Source organism: Diaporthe amygdali, assembly GCF_026229845.1.
Source record: "Diaporthe amygdali strain CAA958 chromosome Unknown NODE_17_length_903054_cov_64_435670, whole genome shotgun sequence".
Classification (NCBI taxonomy): domain Eukaryota; kingdom Fungi; phylum Ascomycota; class Sordariomycetes; order Diaporthales; family Diaporthaceae; genus Diaporthe; species Diaporthe amygdali.
In genome coordinates, this window is record NW_026517037.1 from 681,555 (window position 1) to 700,569 (window position 19,015).

Below are 19,015 nucleotides of genomic sequence, written 5' to 3' on the forward strand. Positions count from 1 at the left end.
TAATCAGTGGAGCTTCACTTTGCACTTTGCGACCAGACCTTGGGAGCACGACCGTTTTTCCCGCCCACATGGCAGCGCTCTCTACATCAGGGTTCCGAGTCAAGGGTTTCCTCATCACTGCCCAAACTTTTTATTAAATCCATCTGAAAGACTGTGTCATATCCATTTCTTTCGCAGATCTCAAGATGAACTCAAGAGCACTGTCACTGGCCAGCCAACGGGCTCGGCTTTCATTCCGGGCCACGGCGTTCAAGGCCCCCATCCAGAGACGATTCGCCTCGTCAGAGCCGCAGCAGCCTTCACCCCTTGTAAGAGCGAATGCCCTCTCCTCCTTCTGAGTCACCCTGCTGCCTGTCACCCACTGACACGTCTCCTCGTCCAGTCCCAGTTCTACAAGGACTTCACCAGACCCGTCGCGAAGGTTCTACTCACGGCCATGTTCACCTACCAGCTGGCCTACTGGGGCTGGGTCAAGCTGGAGCAGGATGAGATCAAAGCCGAGCGTGAAGGTTAGTAACCCTGTTGGACTTTCTGGGAGACGTTCCTGACTTGTCAGAGTAGGGGAGATTGCCCAGCTTGAAGCCCAGGTTGCGAAGTTGACACATAAGTCTTCTGCCTGAGCCGCCGTCTTGATGGCACCGGCATGAGTCGACCATGCCCACGGCTACGCCACAGGAGGAGCACAAGGTTCCGCCCGCCTGATTCTCTGATAGGAGCTGAATGGCTTGACCTTGTAGACCTTCTTTGTGATGCTCGCCGATCAAGGACTCGAGATGGCGCTGACCTCTCGGAGTGTCTGTCCGACATGACGGCGGACGTTGTGCGAACCGCATCCCGGGTCGATAGACGTCTGAGACAACTTGGGGTCATTTCCTCTGCTCCACGATCCTTCAGCAAAGGGTTTTTTTTTCGTCAGAGGTCAAGCAAGATGATTAAAAAGCGGGGTCGTTACGTCTTTCGCGTTATGGTGTCCGATCCTTGGCTTGAAGGCCACACACGGCACTTTCCACACGGCCCGCAGGCTCTAATACGCCGTGCGATCACGAGACGATGCGGGAGACAGACCTGCGCGAATGGGATGAGCAGAACGACTCGCACCTGGCGATGCTAGCTGAAGACCTCGAAGATGGATGTGGGGGACGTGCCCCCCACACATCGACAAGATCATCAGTGTATGTTCACCACAACTTGACATTTTAAGCTGCCAGACCGTGGTAGAAAACATTTACTACAAATATTTGTGTTATTCTTTGACCTCTCAAATCGATACCTTTATGATCATACTACTCCACTTTCTTTCTCCACCTATCCAAGCTGTTGGCGTTCTGGTTCTTGACTGCAGAGAACGCCACATTACAGGGTGTCACGCTGAAGCTAATCCAAGTGCACAACCATAGTCACGGCGGTTATAAGCGCTAGACTCCGGCCCGGCGTATAGCTCTGAACACAACCGCGTTGGCTTGGCGAGAGTACTCCCGTCCTGCAGCGACGATCTGAGAATCCGTCGACTATTGAAGGGGACGAGAAGATGATAGGCCCTAGCGCACCGGCCAAGAGAACGCCGGACGAAGCCAGCTTGAATCTCAGCTTTCGACTTGCCCAATCGAGAAGACCTCAGCCAGGGTTTATCAGTGGCTTGAATGGTCCTGCGACTCAAACCCTGGCTCGCTTTCGATGTATCCGTCTCCATCGAAGTTAAAGTGCAGCAGCCGCTACCATGGAGACGCGATTTGTGAATTGTGCGACAATGTCAAGTTCACAATTTCGTCATGACGCCCTTATTATGGCCGCTTGGTGCCATAATCCTCTTCTATGCCCTAAGACTCATCTACATTCCTAAGCCTCTCCCCGGGATTCCGTACAACCGGCTCTCTTACTTCATGCCATGGGGTGACCTTTTGAGCCTAGGCATATCCTTCTTCTCCCGCGGGGAGGTCTTCCGCTGGTTCAACACCCGGTCTCACCATCACCGCAGCCACATCTTCCAAGCGTTCATCCCATCCTTCAGCACCTCATCCCCCGTACTGGTAGTGACAGATCCCGCAGAGGTCAAAGACATTGTGACTCGCCAGCTCAGCAGCATCGATCGTTCGCGGCTTATGGGCCTTTGGTTTGGACTCTTAGCCCCCGGAGCGAGCATCGGGATGCCATCTGGTGGCAGCTTCAGGGCTTTGAGGTGGGCTTGGAACTCAATGTTGAGCCCCGTGTTCCTGGGGAACGTGGCTGGACCGAGAATACGGGACGCAGCGTTGAGTCTGGTCGAGCTCTGGTCGTTGAAGGGTGGCACGCAGCAGTGTTCACCCTTTGAGGCATGCAGGGATCTCAGACTGTCGACACTCGAGGCGATGATGGGTTTGCTCCTCGGAAGGGAGCTTGGTATGCTCGAGACCGAGATCTCCGATCTCAAACGCGCGGAGGATGGGGAGAAGCTGTGGCACTGGCGAAGGGGTCGACCAGAAGCTCAACCAAGACACTTCTACCGAGACTTCAGCTTGACTCTCACGTGCTTGGACTGGGTCACGCAGGGCGTTTCGCCAACGGTGTATTCATGGGTCTTCAGGCACCTCTTCTGGCCGTTCCAAAGGGCACAGAAGAATGTCGAGGCCTCCTTGCAGCGCGTCGTCAACGACGTACGCCAAAAGCTGGGGGGCGAGGAGAAGGCTGCTTCCTATCCAATCAGCGCGTTGGAACTGGTCCTTCAGAGAGCTACCTCGAGACCCCAAACAGAAAAGATCGTGTCGGACGCGGCGCTTAGAAGCGAGCTGATCGAGCTGCTCATCACAGGTCACGAAACGACGGCATCATCCATCGGATGGGCATTGAAATATCTCGCGGACGACCAGACTGTCCAGAAAAGACTCCACGAAGAGCTGCTGCAATTCCTGCCGGAGTCGGCTATCACGCCGACCAGTGAGCAGATCATGACGACTCACCTGCCTTACCTGGACGCCTTCATTGCAGAGACATTGCGATACTCGTGTACAGGCCCCATTTCGTTCCGCGAAGCGACACAAGACTGTACTGTACTCGGCCACCTCATCCCGAGCGGGACGCCCATCGTGCTCATGACGCAGGATGTCACGCATCAAGAAGCGACGTATCTAGAAAAAGAACCCAAGTCAGCGCCGCGCCATCTGGCAAGCACCAACACGTCGGAAAACGGGAGCAACTCGGGGCCTCCATTGAACCACTTCTATCCTGAACGATGGCTTAACACCAACGGCGGCTTCGAACCGAAAGCGGTATTCTCGCTGCCTTTTTCGGATAGCCTCAGAGGCTGCTTCGGGCGAAAGATAGCGATGATGGAGATGAGGATCTTTCTCGCGGTCCTCGTGTGGAACTTCCGCTTCGCGAAGCTGGACGCAGGCTTGAGCCGTTATGGATCTCTGGATGGGCTTACGAGGAAGCCAAGCTGCTGTTATGTCCTCCCTATTCCTCGACGAGGTCGGGTGACGGACGAAGTAAACATGAGCAGGACGCGTTTGCCCCCTCTTTGCGTAGATGTTCTTGCAACGTGACAACTCTTGGATCAGACGAGAGGATTTATGAGAGGAACAGCACCGCACTTGGAAAAGAAGGCAGCCGTTCTGTCTGGCGGGTGCCTAACACTGCCCAGCCCACAATTGCCCTCGGCTCTAGTTCTGGTAGATTCAGAAAAGATCTCATCCACTTTGCCCACCCCCAACATGGTATGACTACATTGCACAATTCTAGATTACATGTACATTCATTTTAATTGCAGTGAGTTATCCCTATATGTATGCCCTCAATACATGCAACTGTTTCATTAGAACTTATCGATGTATCCCCGATCTTGAATGTCCGGGGTGAAGCCTAAAGCGCCCGAGCATTTCAATCGCATTAGGTGTGAGTATGAATGTCTCGACCATCCTGTCCGAAAGCTTAATGTCAAGGCCTCCGCACAGCTCTGCGGTATCCCTGGAAGCTTGTTTGAAGTCCAACACATTTAACGCCGACGGACATTCGGCATATTAAAAGTCCAGATTCAACTGGATGTGCACCCACCTGATACAATCTTTCTAGTATTTAAAGCTCAGACAATTCTTGTCTGGAGTCACATAGATTCATCGGGCTAATCAAAATTTCGAAATTGACATTATCAGCAATTCCGATTCGCAATGTCTCGATACGCCGCTTCCCACGTCAGTCCCCAAGGCCCTGGAGATGCGCGGCCCACGGCCCTTCAAGTTGTCGAGGATGAAGGCCTCATTGGAAGGTTGACGGGAAAAGTGTTCCTCATTACAGGCGCCAACACAGGCCTCGGTGTTGAAACGGCACGCGCTATCCACGCCACAGGTGCCGCCCTCTTTCTCACGGCTAGAGACTCAACTAAGGCACAAAAGGCCATCGACAGTGTCAAGAACGGACCTGGCCCCAAGTCCGATGGCCCTATTCATGCCATTGAGCTCCGCCTGGACTCCTTAGCATCTGTGCGCGCAGCTGCCAAGACTTTCCTCTCGTTGAGCGACAAGCTGAACATCCTCATTCTTAACGCCGGCGTCATGGCCACTCCGGAGGGCAAGACAGAAGACGGTTACGAGAGTCAATTTGGGACCAATCACTTGGGTCATTTCCTCCTGTTTCAGCTGCTAAAGCCTGCGCTTCACGCAGCCTCTACACCTGAGTTCCAATCCCGGGTCGTTGCTGTGTCATCTGCGCTCCACCGTAACAGCAAAGTCCGTCTCGATGACTTGAATTTCGAAAAAGGACCCTATGACCCCTGGACTGCGTACGGCCAGTCCAAGACGGCGAATATCTACTTGGCAAATGAGATCGAGAGACGGTACGGGCCGAATGGGGTGCATGCGCTTTCTCTACATCCAGGTGTCATTGAAACCAACCTCTTCCAATTCCTCCCTAAAGAACGATCCGCGACCATGATGAAATCGACTCAAAATCGCAGGAAAAGCATTCCCCAAGGAGCCGCTACAACTGTTTACGCTGCTTTGAGCAAGGAATGGGAGGGACGAGGGGGCAAGTATCTCAGCAATCTTGTCGAGCAAGGTCCTGCGGACATGGCGAAGGTTACACAAGGCGACATTGGGTACGCGCCGTGGGCTTACGATGAAGACGCAGCCAAAGAGCTCTGGATAAAGTCTAATCAATTCGTGGGTATTGATGAAGAATGATCAAATTTTGTATGATTTATTTCGGATCATAATTGTTGGATTAGAAAATTAGTAACATGAATCTACTTTATGAACTTCATTCATGCATGATGGGCCTGGAGATGAAATAGATCTCTCTGGGGTCAAATTAAGGCGGCAATGGTCTGCGTATTGATGAAATTTGACTACAAAGTACCCTGACGCGGAGCATTTCGTTTGCTGAACCACGGGAAAAGAAATCAAGTCGCTGAGTCAACAACTATCACCATGTATACTTATTCTCGACTCAGAACCCCAAGTATGCCAAAATCCAATCAACACTGATCAAGTCGCCGTTGATCATCTCCCGTGTTACGGCTGCCCAATTAAGCAGCCGATCCATTCGCTAGTCCCATTATCCGATATCACGCATCTGACTGCACTTAGACTGACTGTGGCAATGGGCGGGCATCTCGACCCGCTTGCCTTGTAGGTTGGGTGATCTCAGGTGCAGAGTACTTCTGAGATATCCTCTGACGGCCGCGTGTCTGTGACTGAATCGTGTCGTGCCCAATCATGAAATGACAGTCACGTTTGACGAGAGGGCTGTGCAGTTGATCGGCAAGTTTATAGTCGGAGCGTTGTTGCCATTCAGGGTGTACTCGCTATAGTTGTAGGTAGGACTCAACATCATGATTTGTCCAACCGTGCTACCGTATTCCTCTGCAAGGTCTTTGTACACGCCGTAGGTGAATGTGTAAGGCTGTATGATGCATTGACTGGGCTCGCAGAGCGGGATCTTGACAAATTGACCAACAGGTAAAGCATCGGTAGCGGAAGCATCTCCCGACAGAAGCGAGTCAACAGTGAGGTTCAGTCGTTGGGCGATGCGCGAGTATGTGTCCCCATTGACGGTATAATATAGACGTGGGCCGCCATTGATGCATGTGTTCGTTCCCGGCGTGGTGGGCAGGAGACAAGTAGAGTTGTCAGGCTCACAGACCTCCGCAGGAATCACGATGCTTTGTCCGACGTTGGGCACAATAGTGACGTCAGCCATGCAGTTGACACGTCCAATATCGCAGACGCCACGATTAGTTGCAGCGGCGACATCGAAGATAGTCGTGTTGGCCTGAGAGATGTAGTATGTTCCAACGGTGGTGTTGAGGGCGCCGGTGTCGCATGTGTCTGCTTTCACTACGAATGCGAAAGCGCCAAGGAAATTGGCAAGGTAAGAAATTTTAGCGAATGACTTCATTTTGGTATGTGAATGAGATAATGAAAGAATGAGAACGACTGTGGAATAATATCGAGACCGGCCAGTACCAAAGCTGTATGTGGCCGGCTGAGGAGTAGACATTTATCTATAGATGAGGAAGGCAGCACGGACAGCCGCGTAACCACAGTGGGCGCAGATAGATACTGAAATTTCGAGACTCCACCATTGTACATGTATGCGACTAATGCTGTTCTTTGGGCCTGGGGTATAACTTGAACGAGGAGGTAGTGATAGACCAGTTTTATCCCGAGCGTCGGTGTTAGCCGTCCGATGCAACCTAACGTATTGTACTACGCGTATGTCGATCAACGTTTATTACGGAGGTATCGGAAATACGAGTATTCCCCCTATTCATGCTCTCAGTAAATTATCCTACAGAGCGAAGGGTAGAACTATAATTGAAACTGAATTGATGCGTGCTATTAAACTAGATAGACTAGATGGCGTAAGCGCCCTCTAAAAACCCTCGCAAATGACCCTGTCCAGCGGGTGAAGTGCCTCGGCTCCGACGGGGCCGAACTCGAATCAGAGATATTGAGATGGAACAAACGGAGAACAAGACAACAGGGGATTGTCAAGCAGGAGGAACATCGCTATTGAAAGCTGCAGGGCTTGCCCCTTCAGGTCCCAGGACAAAATGGCACATGCCGCACACAATATCGCGCACCAAGCCTGTATTGCTGGCAACTTAGATGCGCAACAGTGAATTCTAGCTTGCGTCTGTTGAAAACGTTTCCTTCTGTCCCACGTCTGCCGCATCGCAATGGAGTCCCTTCCATTACTAAGCGATTGAAACATATACCAGGTGAACATTTCAGAATGGAATTCGTGCCTGTGAAAAAGGCATCAATAGCACTTATTTACAGCGGTGGCCATGGCAATCCACACTCTGATGTTAGAAATCGTCTTTCTCCCACCGTGATATTATAGGATATTTAGAATACCTCGTTCCTGACAGAATGGTGATAAAGTCTCGCCTGTTCCTCGTACTTGAGGTTACATATAAAGCGTTGTATCAATTAATAAATGTGCTTTGACTATAGTTGACCAAGCTAATCCTTAGATAACAGAAATCAAATTCATATTGAATCTGGATCTTAAAAGGTAACACCTGCTGGAAACTTGGAGCGTCAGGGCATTGGGACCAATCATCCACTGCCTCTTTTATTTAAGATATTAGAAGAATAGAGGCACTGAATGTATGGTTCATCGATATAATATTAGACATATTTTATATGATACGAGTGGATATTTATAAAATATAGGTTCATTGCTTACAGGAGTTCCTGTAGTATTCTATTCGCTATAGAGAAATTTGGATGAGATGATCTACCAGGACTGCTCTTCAGGAAACATAAGAGCCTGGCGGAGTCGGATATGTTTTCATGATGGCACTAGCCCGTCATGGCTTATCATGATTGTGGGTGGCGAAGGAAGGGGGCCCTCCAGGTGTGATATATGTCTCTCTAACGTTGGGGACTTGGAGGTTGAGCTTGGGGAGTCCAATGGCACCCATTGGCGAGAACACCTTTCAATTCGGCCATTTCCATGCGTTTTAAACAGGTGCAGCATTATTGGAACTTCACGACCGCAGCCCGCGGATCCCGCCGGATTAAGTCAAATGCGACGGGTCTTTGTCTTCTCGATTTGTCGTTCTGCCTTGCATGACTTGCCCCATTTGTTGACCCATGTAGCGAATCACCACAAAGCTAATTAGAAAGAGGCCCGTGAAATTTTCCAAAAGGGGTCGCTGCTCACCCACGTGCTGCTGACTCGGCCGGGATGTATTATAGGCAGAGTTTCGGTGCCAGCCGTGGTCGTACCGAGCGAATGGTCTGTGGGACTTCGCGCTCGCGTTCGGGTGCTTGCCGGAAGATTGAACAAGTCAACGTCTTTGAAGGCTTACTCCTGCATCTACTCTCTTCCACCTGGATGTTCTCAAGCCGAGGCTGTCCTGGCCGTGGTGCGTAATCAGGAGTCCGATGGGGCCACGCCAAGAGTTGCAGAGAGAAAATCAGTGGAGTCTCGTTGAAGCAAAGAATGGATACTGGATACCTAATGCAACGAGCTAGTTCGCCATACAACGGCGGATGCAGGAGCAAGGTGCATAATATTAAGCTTGACCCAGCTTTACCACTATGAAGGATCGACGGCAGAATCCTTCAATTGCTCATAGTAAACAGGACTACTGATCTCGGAGCATTTGCGAGAAACTTGACGGAAGGTGCCCGAAGACAGGCAGAGCGCGTGAGGATGAGGTTCATCAGAAGCATCGGTATAAATTCCCTAAATCGAATGGAAAAGGAGACATCCGATGTGGGCGGACCATCTGACCCGACCCGCTGGGGAGCTGTGTCGTGCACTTGTGCGCAGTCACAGCCCTCGGCCACAACAAGCTATGCCAGGAGTGCTTTCGGCCCTGGCTCCCGGCAGCGATCTCTGTCGTGGCAGTCGAAGGGGGATGGGGCGTCCAGGACCCGACCTCACTGGTCATAGCTTAAAGAAATGATTTACTTATTTCCGCGGCAGAACATGGAGTGCACGGGTGTTTGATGTCACGAAGCAGAATGTCGTCAACCAACCAAGTGGGCGGATGTGCGGGCAGGGGGAGCATCAGGAGGATGAAGACTGGTCTTTTTTCTTCTCTTTTCACACTCAAAGGGGCTATTAGGTTGATGCTAAGCTTTTTAGGCCCAGTTTGTCAGGAACCTCGTATATTGTGGGGAACCCGTTCTAGATCCTTGGCGTTTCTATTTCCGCACTCAACGGTTTGCGAGTCAAGAAACAACAATCCCAGCTGGTCCCGTGGTGATGGACGGTTGCCCCTTGGGGACTCGGCAATTTCGGCCAGACCCTTTGGCATAAGGCTGGCAGATTTTGACACGGGAGGATATATAGTATACTAGACTGTGATGCCCTCGCCTTGTGGAGAAAGTTCTCTGCACGTCCTTCGTTTTCTCGTCACTCGTTATACCCCCTTGTAAACACTCGTTCACCATGTTGCTCATCAATTGGCTGTCGAAGTCCATCGTGGCACAGGCTTTGACATCTCTTATGGAGACAAGCCGGGCAATTCCATTCAACGACTTTCACCATCAAAGAACACATCCCCGGCACAGACATCCTCGAGAACTACATACTCGGGACTTACACAATCGAGACGAGATAGTCGCCGCGAACTGTTCCAACCCTGACTCACGACGAGAATGGCGCTCGTTAAGTACAACGGAACAAGAAGACTACATCTCGGCCGTACAATGTCTAGCCACGAAGCCGTCAAGGCTGAGCCTGACAACAACACTCTACGATGACTTCCCATACATACACAACGAGTTGAACAACAAAAGTCAGTGAAATCTCCTTTCCATATTTCACACAAACCTCAAGCACACCATCTAACATCCAAATTCGCAGTCCACTTCGTAGCCTCCTTCCTCCCTTGGCACAGATGGTTCGTCCACATCTACGAGCAAGCCCCCCAGGACGACTGCGGCCTGACCTTCGCCATGCCATACTGGGACTGGAGCCTCGACGCCGGCCACCTGCAGGACTCACCCATCCTCTCGGGCTCCCCGACCACAGGCTTCGGCGGCACAGGGCCAGGCGGCTTCGTCTCCCCCTCGCGCCCCAACCCGCTGACGTCGTGCGTGCCCGACGGCGCCTTCGCCAACCTGACCGTGGCGTACTACGCGGGGGCCTCGCGGCCGCACTGCCTGAACCGCGGCTTCGCGGACGGCGTCGTCGAAACCGAGCACCCGGAGCGCGCCGCCAACATGTCGGCGTACTACTACACGCCGGCGTTCCTGGCCAACATGACGGAATCCAACGACGAGTTCGTGCCGTTCTGGCGCGCGCTCGAGGACGGGCCCCACGGCGCGATCCACAACGTCATCGGTGGTGATATGGTCCCGGGGACGTCGCCCAACGACCCGCTGTTCATGATGCACCACGCACAGGTCGACCGGCTGTGGTGGCTGTGGCAGGCGGAGGACTGGGCGGCGCGCGCAGTGGACTTTGGGGGTAACAGAGACCAGGTGGACGACCCCTCGGCGGCGGCGGCCGCGGAACAGGCTACACTGGGCGATGAGCTGGCGTTCCTTGGCCTGGGGGCCGACGTGACTGTCAAGGATGTCATGACAACCGAGAGTAGCCTTTTGTGTTACGCGTACCATTAGACACGTGTGTGTATGCGCATGGTTGATAGCGATCTTCTTTCTCTTAATTCTTTCGATACCGTACCATGGCTTGACAGAAGGCCCGCTGGTCCATTACTAGATACCCCAATGTTTATCAACCAAGCGCGCAAAAAAAACCAAAGTCCTCAAACGCCATTTGCTTCCCGCAAGTCTGTTAGATGCTGCCACCCTGTCTGTGTTGAATTTTCTGGTAGTATACAATTGTCCTGCACAAATCTGTCTCCAGAACAAAAGGGCGCCAGTATGATTCAAAGAGTGATCCCGTTATCACTAACCAAAGCTATGCTACGCACGAGATGGTCCCACCTCCAACTCTCACTTCACTTCCTCTCTACCAGACCGCCGCCGTAGCAGACAGGAAGAGCGCAGACGCCAAAAGCCACGGCACAGCCAGGCCCGGCGCCGCATCGTAGAAGTGGAACGACCCTGGATAGTTGCAGGTGATGTTGCCCTGCTCGTTGATGGCGCTCCTAACGCCGTAGCTGGTGTTGAAGCCGGTCATCCACGGGCGGGGGCACGCGAAGCCGAGCTTGGCCGGGCAGCTCTGCACCAGCTCGTAGCACAACTCCTCGCAGGGCAGCACCTCCTTGTACGGGCCCGGCTTGATGGTCTCGTCGATGATGGGGTTGCGGCTGCGCTGGAAGCTGAGCTGACTCTCCTGCGACCCGGCGTAGGGCGCCAGGAGGTCCGGCGCCGGCCGCGTGCCGTCGGGGAACGTTTCGTTGATCGCCCGCGGCTGCAGCCAAGCGTCCGTCGCGGAGAAGTCCTCGCACCGCGGGATCGTCACCGAGCACAGCCAGTTCTTGTACGCCGTCGCGCACGTCGAGCAGTTGCGCACTAGCGAGTACTGCTGCGCGTCAGGTGCCTCGCACGGTATCTGCTGTAGCGACTTGTTGAAGCCGTCCCAGAACCCCTGAGCGGACTTGTCGTAGAACTCGCCCAGCACCGTGGTGTTGGGGAAGGTGACATTGTTGCTGGGTACGGCGTAGGCGACCTGGTCGCAGAAGGTGAGATTGAAGACGAGGGCGCAGTTACCGCCGGCTGAGGGAGTCGTTAGCATCGTGTGGCCTCTAGAAATATGACTGAGTCTTGTAGATCAACTTACTCGACTTCGTTTCGAAGGTGGTGGCTCGCAAGACATGTCCACCACCTCCTGGAACGTTGACATCTGTCGTGGCGTTTGCGTTCCTCGCCAGAATGCCTTGATACCTCGAGCTGGCATTGAGGCCGCTGAAGTAGAATTGCTGCTTGGGATGCCCGCCAGCACCCCGCCTGGTGATGCCAGTGGTCACCTGGGTTGTATCCTGGCCGTTTCTAACAGCCGCAATCTGTGCGTAATTGTCCAAGCCACAATACGAGTACCTCATGCCGTTGATGGATGGCACGGCATCATTCTGTGCGAACATGACATAGGGTCTCGAGTTCATGATTTGGTCCTCTTGGTCCCTGTTCCGGGCCGTGGTCAAGTTTTGTGTCATCAGAAGGACTGACGTGGTATCGCTGTCCACCCAAAAGAGCTCGTCATCATCGGACTCGTTGTAGCTGTGGTACCACATATCGACCGACGCAGCGATTTGAAAGTTATATATCCCCGAGTAGTCAGCCGACACATTGCTCGCAGAGACACCCATGTATAGATCATCCGACGCGGTCATGTTAAACATGACCGCACCCTCCTTAAAGGTTATGGCCTGCTGTTTGCTCGCATCAGCCGAAGGACCCGGCGAGGTGTTGTCCGTTGAGTTGGACACGTAAAGCGTCAACTGTGGGGGCTCGGAACTTGTCGTCGAATTGCCTTGGGGCTGGAGGCATGTGTTCGCCGAGATATACACCGTCGTAGCCGTAGCTCTCTTGGAGAGCTGGCCTTGTTCGTCCAAGCCTGCGAAGACATCCCCTTCCTCCTCTTCGGACGTTCCGGATTCACCCCGCAGCTCCAATGACGAGGTATCCTGTGTGCTCGACAGCTCTGAGCTGGGAAACAGATAGACCAGCGTGTCGCCAGCTGCGAGGTTCATCTGGTTGGGGACGTTGTTCGATAGTGACAGCGTATCCCTCTTCGTCACCTCCCCGAGTATACTCCGGTCGAAGGCGCTAAACTCTGGCTCGTACCAGAGATCCCTCGTCTCCAATTCCACATCAGCTCCGTCCAGCCCAGCAGATGCGTCCATTATTATCGGTGAGCCATGGCTGATTTCTTCGGCGAAGGCGAATTGTGGTGGGAAAAGGGTGAAGTATATGATGATCAGGACAACGGTGGCGATGGCCGATGCTGCAAATCGCGACTGCAGCGGAGAGAGCTGCATGGCGAGGACATGCCCTCACGGGCTGTCAATTCCTTGGATCGTATGCGTCCGTCCCGCAGATGCCAGTATCCGAGCAGCGGCTTCGTCGTAGGGGGGAGGACGCTATTTGCATGTGACGGGTCGTCTCGGCCGTCGACGATTGAGATCGATTGGTTTTGCTGCGGTATAGGTCGCCTCAATTCCTGCTGCCCTCGAAGGAATACTCGGAATTCAGATATCTCGACTTCTGAATTAACGAAGAAAGCAGGCAAAGACGCTGGGCTGGGTGCCGTAAAACAGGGGCCGAAGGCATTGGTTTCGTGGTTGTCAGGTTTCACTGCTTGGGATCTCCGACACCGAAGAGACGAGCTGAGCCGCTGGATCGGACCGCAACCCTGGCAGGTTTCCAGTACCGACCCACGCCAATTCTTTTGGCCCATTCTCCAAGTACCGATTACTTCATCCACTGCACGCCCACAAGGTGGATCTTCCCGCTCAGGATCTACAACACAGAGCTACCTTGGATCCCAATCTTGGGAGACACCGTTACTGCATACAATTACTTGACACCACCTCGAAGTTGACGGAGTCCCAATTTAGTCACGGACGGTGGGTCTGCTTTCTAATATGTCACTTTGTGGCGTCCTCGGCTGGCTACCTGCAGCAACGCTTAGCCATAGAGGCAGACGATGTGACAACTTGTGTGAACACAATTGACCGCATATCATGATCTGTATACTGCCTATCCCAGTACACGATAAAGGAATCAAAACAGAACCATTGTTTCTTCTAAACGCCTCGTTCGCACGAGAGACGATGTCCCCCATTGACCTCCACATTCCACCAGCTACAGTACAATGCCGCCGTCCCATCTATTCATGTCCCGATGCGCTAATCGCCTGCCCCGGCTCGGCCGGCGATATTGATGGGCGCAAGGGTTTCATCCTCACACTGTCACTGTCGAGCAAGAGTTCATTTGCGACTTCAAGGGCCACGCGCGCCCTCGATTGGTCGACAGTTTCTGCGGTGCGTGTCGCTTACTCGGTCTTGTCGGCCTGAGCACGCAGGCCAGGGGCGGTAGAGCCGCCGAAGTAACGACCGAGCGTGGGAGCCAAGAAGGAGCGGAAGATGATTTCGGCACCCCTACACCGCTGTCAGATGGAGATCCCAGGACGCTGACTACAGATGGGGAGCACTGGACATACCTGAAGGTGGGCAGAGCGAGCCACAGCAGGAAGACAAACTTGAAGGTGTAGTAGAAGGGGAACCAGTAGACGACGCTGAGCAGGCTCTCGAGAACACTGCACAAAATGGTTAGAATGGCGGTTCTGCTAGAGGGCCAGAGGCATAAACACTTACGTGAAGAATGAGAAGACAACCCAGTACTGTGGTAGATAAGGCTGTGGTTAGCACATGGAGCAGTCCAGACGGGCGGCCTTTCGGTGTCCAACTTACGGTCAACCACTGGGTATCGTCAGCCTGGCTAGAAGTGAAGAGCGCGTTGAGCGAGTAGTATCCGGGGATGGCAAAGCCAGCCAGGTTGGTCAGGAGCTGACCGCCGAGGTTGAAGACGATGAAGAAGAAGTACAGCGTGATGGCGCCGATGACAGCGTATGTCTTGGGGACGCCAGCCTGCTTCTCGAGGTTCTGCAGGGCAGGGTACTTGGACAGCTGCGATGTGGCCGGTTAGCTGGCGCGAATATACTATACGAGAGGCCAGATGCAGCTCGGATTAGATGGGCGAGCGGCCCTCGTGATCATTAATTGATAGTGACATACCTCCTTGTCGAGCTGGCCAAGATAGTGCTGGACCTTGTCTTGGGAAGAAGCCATTGTTTCTGGTGGTGATTGACTCTTTCGAGGAGCAAAATGAGGTTATTGTCGGTGTCTGGAGTGTCTCGGGAGTGGAAATCTGTGCAGAGAGAGTATAGCTGGTCAGAATGTTGCGCTGGCAAGTTGGAGGCGACAAAGAGGAAGCTGATTGCGGGGCCAAGGGGCAGGGCCAAGGGGCACAAGCTTCGGAACCCCGGAGAAATCGGCCCTGCAGAGGATCGCTGCTGTTTGCAGCTGGGGGGAACGGGTTCTGACTGACTTGGTCAAGGTGATGCAGATTGAATTTGAGCCAGGAGTAGCAATTTGCTGTGGCTGAATCTGGATGGTGATGATGGAACTATGAGAAGGTGAAGGAAGAGCCTAGGTGTCCAAGAGAGGGAGCTTCACCTTTACGGCAGGGCAGGAATGCAAGATGTTGGTGGTGCAGGTGGTCCCCTCTCTCGCCTCTCTACCTCTCACCTCTTCCCGTCCAGCAGCCCTGGAGGGAGCTTGTTTTTAGTGGCCTCGATGACGACTAGCCTCTGACGACACTTTGCTGACATGTGTGAGCACTGGACAGAGGGTGGTAATGGCAGGGGTTCGCTTAGGTGCTGCTGCCGTCACAGGCTGGCCCCGGCTTTGCCCAGCTGCCCCAGCCAAGGAAGACTTGGGAAGGGTGGCCTCAGGCACAAACATGCCCCGAGGCCCCGCAGTGAAACCGACCTTTCCTCTTTCATTCGCTGGTGCTGGCCTTTGTTATCAAGCCATACCCCGGTGGCCCCAGCGTGCCCAGCCACCTGCAGATCCGACTCTGGTTCATCAAGGTCTCCCAGCCAACAACCCCCAAAATAACAATTCCCACTTCCAGACCAGAGCAGCAGCAACAAGAAAACCCCCATCTGCTCGCCTTGTATCACCGTGTCTGCCAGTCATTCACTCTGCATATACAGCTCACCTTGTCTCCACTCATTCATCATCTCTATCTCCCCTGCTCTGTCTGTTTTGTTTGCTCATAGGCTCCCAAGAGATCCATCCAGTCCCTCCGAGATCCAGACATCCAGAGAGCGACTCGCCATCCAGATACAAACACATTCAACAACACATACTAACCCACAGGTTCCATGGCCTCAACAGCAGGTAACATTGCGCCCCTCCTTCTCCTCCACAATCTGTATCCCCGTTTCCATTTATACTGGCCGCACTGTTGCGAGTCGGCCCTTGCTCTGTCCCCGTCTTCCCTTTGTTGTGCCTGATGCTGACTGCGTTGACTCGCAGAGGCGTTTTCGCGCTTCTCAGCCTCGAGGCGTCCGAGTGAAGGATCAACAACATCAGCGCGCAGCGTCACTACTCAGCCAAACAATGTCGACCAAGGCCGCCCAGACCCAGACGATATCCAATTCGCCGCCCAGTGGCTCGCGCAACAGCAGCAGCAGCAGCAACAACAACAACAAAACAGCCAGCTTAGGCAGATCGCCCCTGCACCACGGCCAGCGTCTCCCGAATATGTTCTCGCCGCCAGCGCTCTTCCGGTCCAGCCCGCTCGTGACTACTCGGTAGAGCCTGCGATGCACAATGGCATGGGCTCGCAGTTTCGCTTCCAGCCGCAGCCTCAGATGGTCCGACAGTCCCTTCCCGTCGACACCTTCATGTCCGCCAACGGTCACCCCGGCCACCCCGGCCTCGCGAACCAGATGATGGATCGCAATGACAGCCCAGCTCCAGACTCGGGACTCGAGATGGGCACCGCCCCGAACAGGTCGAGGTCAAATACGAACAACGACCAGGAGATGCGCGAGCTCTTCACAAGAAATAGCCACCGGTCATTGCAGGACGTGGCCACGGAACTGCATGGCAATGAGCGCGGCCCGAGCAGTGAGCGAAGCCGGCAGTTGTTCGCCATGCTCTGGTAAGTTTGACGGACGCCTTCGTTGGGAGCCTCAGGCTGACAAGACATGATCAGGATCAAATCGTCTTGTCGAAAAGGCAAGACCTCAGTGCCGCGCAGTCGCGTGTACGCTAGTTATGTCAAGCGATGCGCGCATGAGAAGATTGCTGTCCTGAACCCCGCCAGCTTCGGGAAACTCGTCAGAGTATTGTATCCAGGGCTCAGGACACGTCGTCTTGGGGTGCGCGGAGAGTCCAAGTACCATTATGTTGACTTCGAGTTGATCGATGAAGACATCGATCTTGACGAGATGCCGAGCCAGCAACCCGCTTCGGTCACGTCAGGCCCAAGTTTTGCTGAGAGCATGAGGATGAAGTAAGTTCCTACGTCCACCTTTCTGCGGGTGTTCCATCTAATTTGGTCTTAGCAACACGACGCGACCATCAACCGCTGCAGAAGTCGAGAAGCCCTCACTCTCTCCTGTTCAAGACGGCCCTGTTGAGGGTGCTAAGATCGAAGCCCTGAGAGGCAGCGGTTCCCATGAGCATAACCATGCTATATATAACAACCCACAGGTACAGACGACAGCAGAGCTGGCCATGACCGGAAGCAGAACCTCCAAGATACTCTCGCTAAGGCTTGAAGACACGTCTCAAACACCGACGCGTCTCACCCTGCCTGCCATCGAACCATACCTTCCTCAAGGCACCGATATCGACGCTGCAAAATCTCTCGAAGCGCTCTATTTGTCACATTGCACCTCGCTGATTGAGTGCATACGATTTTGCAAGGAGAAGAATTTCTTCCATCTCTTTACTGCCTTCCATGGCACGTTGACGGTGCCGGTGCAAAAGCTGCTGGCCAATCCCGCCCTGGAGTCATGGATTGAACAGTGCGACCTTAGAATGTACCAGAATATGATGCAGATTGTTTCCGTCGTGGCTTTACAGGTCATTCCCCCGTACGGCCTGCAGAGCCTGCGCAACATTTCAGAGAAGCTGGTGTCTCACATTCGTCGGTCGTTTGAGGGCCAGCCTTACCACATTTTCAGGGCCAAAGAGGCGCCTGCCGCTCTTTTTGCTGACCTGCTGGACCGAGCGCTGAGGGTCAACACGACGGCCCATGCCACGGCCAACTTCCTGCACAATCACGCGAACCGCACTCAGATGTATCTCGACTTTGTTACGTATGTCCGACCTAGGAAGATCGCACAATGCGTGCCTGTGGAAGGCATGGAAGATGTCGTACAGCTGCTCGTCTCAGACATCAGGCAGCTGCTCGATCCTAGGGATGTCCCGTGGGAAATCGAGCGCTGCACGGTGCAAGGAGACTATCATCTCCAGAACCCGAATCACGAGGAGCCCGAGAGCCAGGACTGGACAAGCTCCGCGAACATCCTGGATCGTTGGGTGGACTTCCTCAGAAACCTCCCAGGTCGATTTCCATACGCTTCAGCTGCAGATATCGTACTATTTGTCCAGACAATTGGCACGACAATGGTGCGCGATCTGACAATCAGCAGCGCCGACAGCTTTGGAGCGTGGTGGTGCCTGAAGTGCTTTCTGGACGAGATGGTCTGGTTCTTGGCCGAAAAGGGCGGGTTCATGAAGCAGAACAGCACCAGGCCCGTCGGACCATCGAAGAGGAAACAGGCTCAAGATCCCACAGGAGATGAGAAACGAAAGAGCATGCGATACAGCACCGGCAGCGCCAGCGATGACCCGATCCTGGCGCTAATGGAGAGCGCGCAGCCAGTCCTCGGCGGAGCCCAGAATGGCGACCAGCACGTGGTGCTTGACATGAATACGGCCAACTACGATGATAGCGGCATTTCACTACGGATGTCCGGCGAGGACTCACCAATGAGCAAGTTCACGTCTCATATGGATAGCCAGAGGGTACACGACGGGAGCCAAAACACCACGAACGGCTTGAGCTGATGCGAGTAATGTAAAGGGTGGATAGTGTGCTATTTTGCGTATAGGTTTTTCTCTTCCCTTTTCTTCAACCTCTCACATCGAGAGCTTTTTGTGGCGGGGCTTGGCTTCTTGCGAAAGGCGGAGAGCCATATATGGTCCTTTCAGGCGTTTCAGGAACCGGAAACTTTCTCATGCTTGACGACGTGTACGACTACACGATGATATATCACAACAGGAGGGGTGGGAGGGGGCGGCTTCTCAAGGTTGGGTGGGTCGGCTGGTCAGCGGGTTGCAAGCCCGTGTATGAGTTTGGCATATCGGTCTCTGGAAAAATGGGCTTTCGGATCACCCCATATTTGGACATCTATGGTACGGGACGTGCAATTGCTTTGTGGCAAGCGTGGCGAGCGCGGTAAAGTTAATAGTGCTTTCACTCGAGTAAATGTATTGGGCCGTTGGCCGACGTTGACACTCCCCGAAATGAATCAATCGCATCGCGCATTGTCCCCACATGTAGAGAAGGATTGCTTGCCC

The 19,015-nt window shown here is 53.7% G+C and overlaps 8 protein-coding genes across 8 annotated transcripts; 5 read left to right on the forward strand and 3 right to left on the reverse strand.

Annotated features, from left to right (window-relative positions):
* Window positions 1-185: 185 nt before the first annotated feature.
* On the forward strand, window positions 186-620 carry J7T55_005164 (uncharacterized protein; the record flags this gene model as incomplete). Its single annotated transcript, XM_053144537.1, has 3 exons — window positions 186-308; window positions 383-509; window positions 562-620. The coding sequence occupies 3 exons, from the start codon at window positions 186-188 to the stop codon at window positions 618-620; spliced, it is 309 nt and encodes a 102-aa protein (XP_052992888.1).
* Window positions 621-1,769: 1,149 nt separating this feature from the next.
* On the forward strand, window positions 1,770-3,518 carry J7T55_005165 (uncharacterized protein; the record flags this gene model as incomplete). Its single annotated transcript, XM_053144538.1, has 1 exon — window positions 1,770-3,518. The coding sequence occupies one exon, from the start codon at window positions 1,770-1,772 to the stop codon at window positions 3,516-3,518; it is 1,749 nt and encodes a 582-aa protein (XP_052992889.1).
* Window positions 3,519-4,139: 621 nt separating this feature from the next.
* Window positions 4,140-5,150, forward strand: J7T55_005166 (short-chain dehydrogenase; the record flags this gene model as incomplete). Its single annotated transcript, XM_053144539.1, has 1 exon — window positions 4,140-5,150. The coding sequence occupies one exon, from the start codon at window positions 4,140-4,142 to the stop codon at window positions 5,148-5,150; it is 1,011 nt and encodes a 336-aa protein (XP_052992890.1).
* A 532-nt stretch (window positions 5,151-5,682) lies between these two features.
* On the reverse strand, window positions 5,683-6,366 carry J7T55_005167 (uncharacterized protein; the record flags this gene model as incomplete). The annotated part of the gene is made up of 1 exon (XM_053144540.1): window positions 5,683-6,366. One exon carries the CDS (start codon window positions 6,364-6,366, stop codon window positions 5,683-5,685), a length of 684 nt encoding a protein of 227 aa, XP_052992891.1.
* A 3,018-nt stretch (window positions 6,367-9,384) lies between these two features.
* J7T55_005168 (uncharacterized protein) lies at window positions 9,385-10,562 on the forward strand (the record flags this gene model as incomplete). The annotated part of the gene is made up of 2 exons (XM_053144541.1): window positions 9,385-9,733; window positions 9,802-10,562. The coding sequence occupies 2 exons, from the start codon at window positions 9,385-9,387 to the stop codon at window positions 10,560-10,562; spliced, it is 1,110 nt and encodes a 369-aa protein (XP_052992892.1).
* Window positions 10,563-10,914: 352 nt separating this feature from the next.
* Window positions 10,915-12,886, reverse strand: J7T55_005169 (uncharacterized protein; the record flags this gene model as incomplete). The annotated part of the gene is made up of 2 exons (XM_053144542.1): window positions 10,915-11,624; window positions 11,689-12,886. 2 exons carry the CDS (start codon window positions 12,884-12,886, stop codon window positions 10,915-10,917), a joined length of 1,908 nt encoding a protein of 635 aa, XP_052992893.1.
* Window positions 12,887-13,902: 1,016 nt separating this feature from the next.
* Window positions 13,903-14,698, reverse strand: J7T55_005170 (yop-1; the record flags this gene model as incomplete). The annotated part of the gene is made up of 5 exons (XM_053144543.1): window positions 13,903-14,008; window positions 14,071-14,166; window positions 14,225-14,250; window positions 14,321-14,536; window positions 14,645-14,698. 5 exons carry the CDS (start codon window positions 14,696-14,698, stop codon window positions 13,903-13,905), a joined length of 498 nt encoding a protein of 165 aa, XP_052992894.1.
* A 1,100-nt stretch (window positions 14,699-15,798) lies between these two features.
* On the forward strand, window positions 15,799-18,502 carry J7T55_005171 (uncharacterized protein; the record flags this gene model as incomplete). Its single annotated transcript, XM_053144544.1, has 4 exons — window positions 15,799-15,814; window positions 15,953-16,583; window positions 16,638-16,937; window positions 16,990-18,502. 4 exons carry the CDS (start codon window positions 15,799-15,801, stop codon window positions 18,500-18,502), a joined length of 2,460 nt encoding a protein of 819 aa, XP_052992895.1.
* Between the last annotated feature and the right edge of the window lie 513 nt (window positions 18,503-19,015).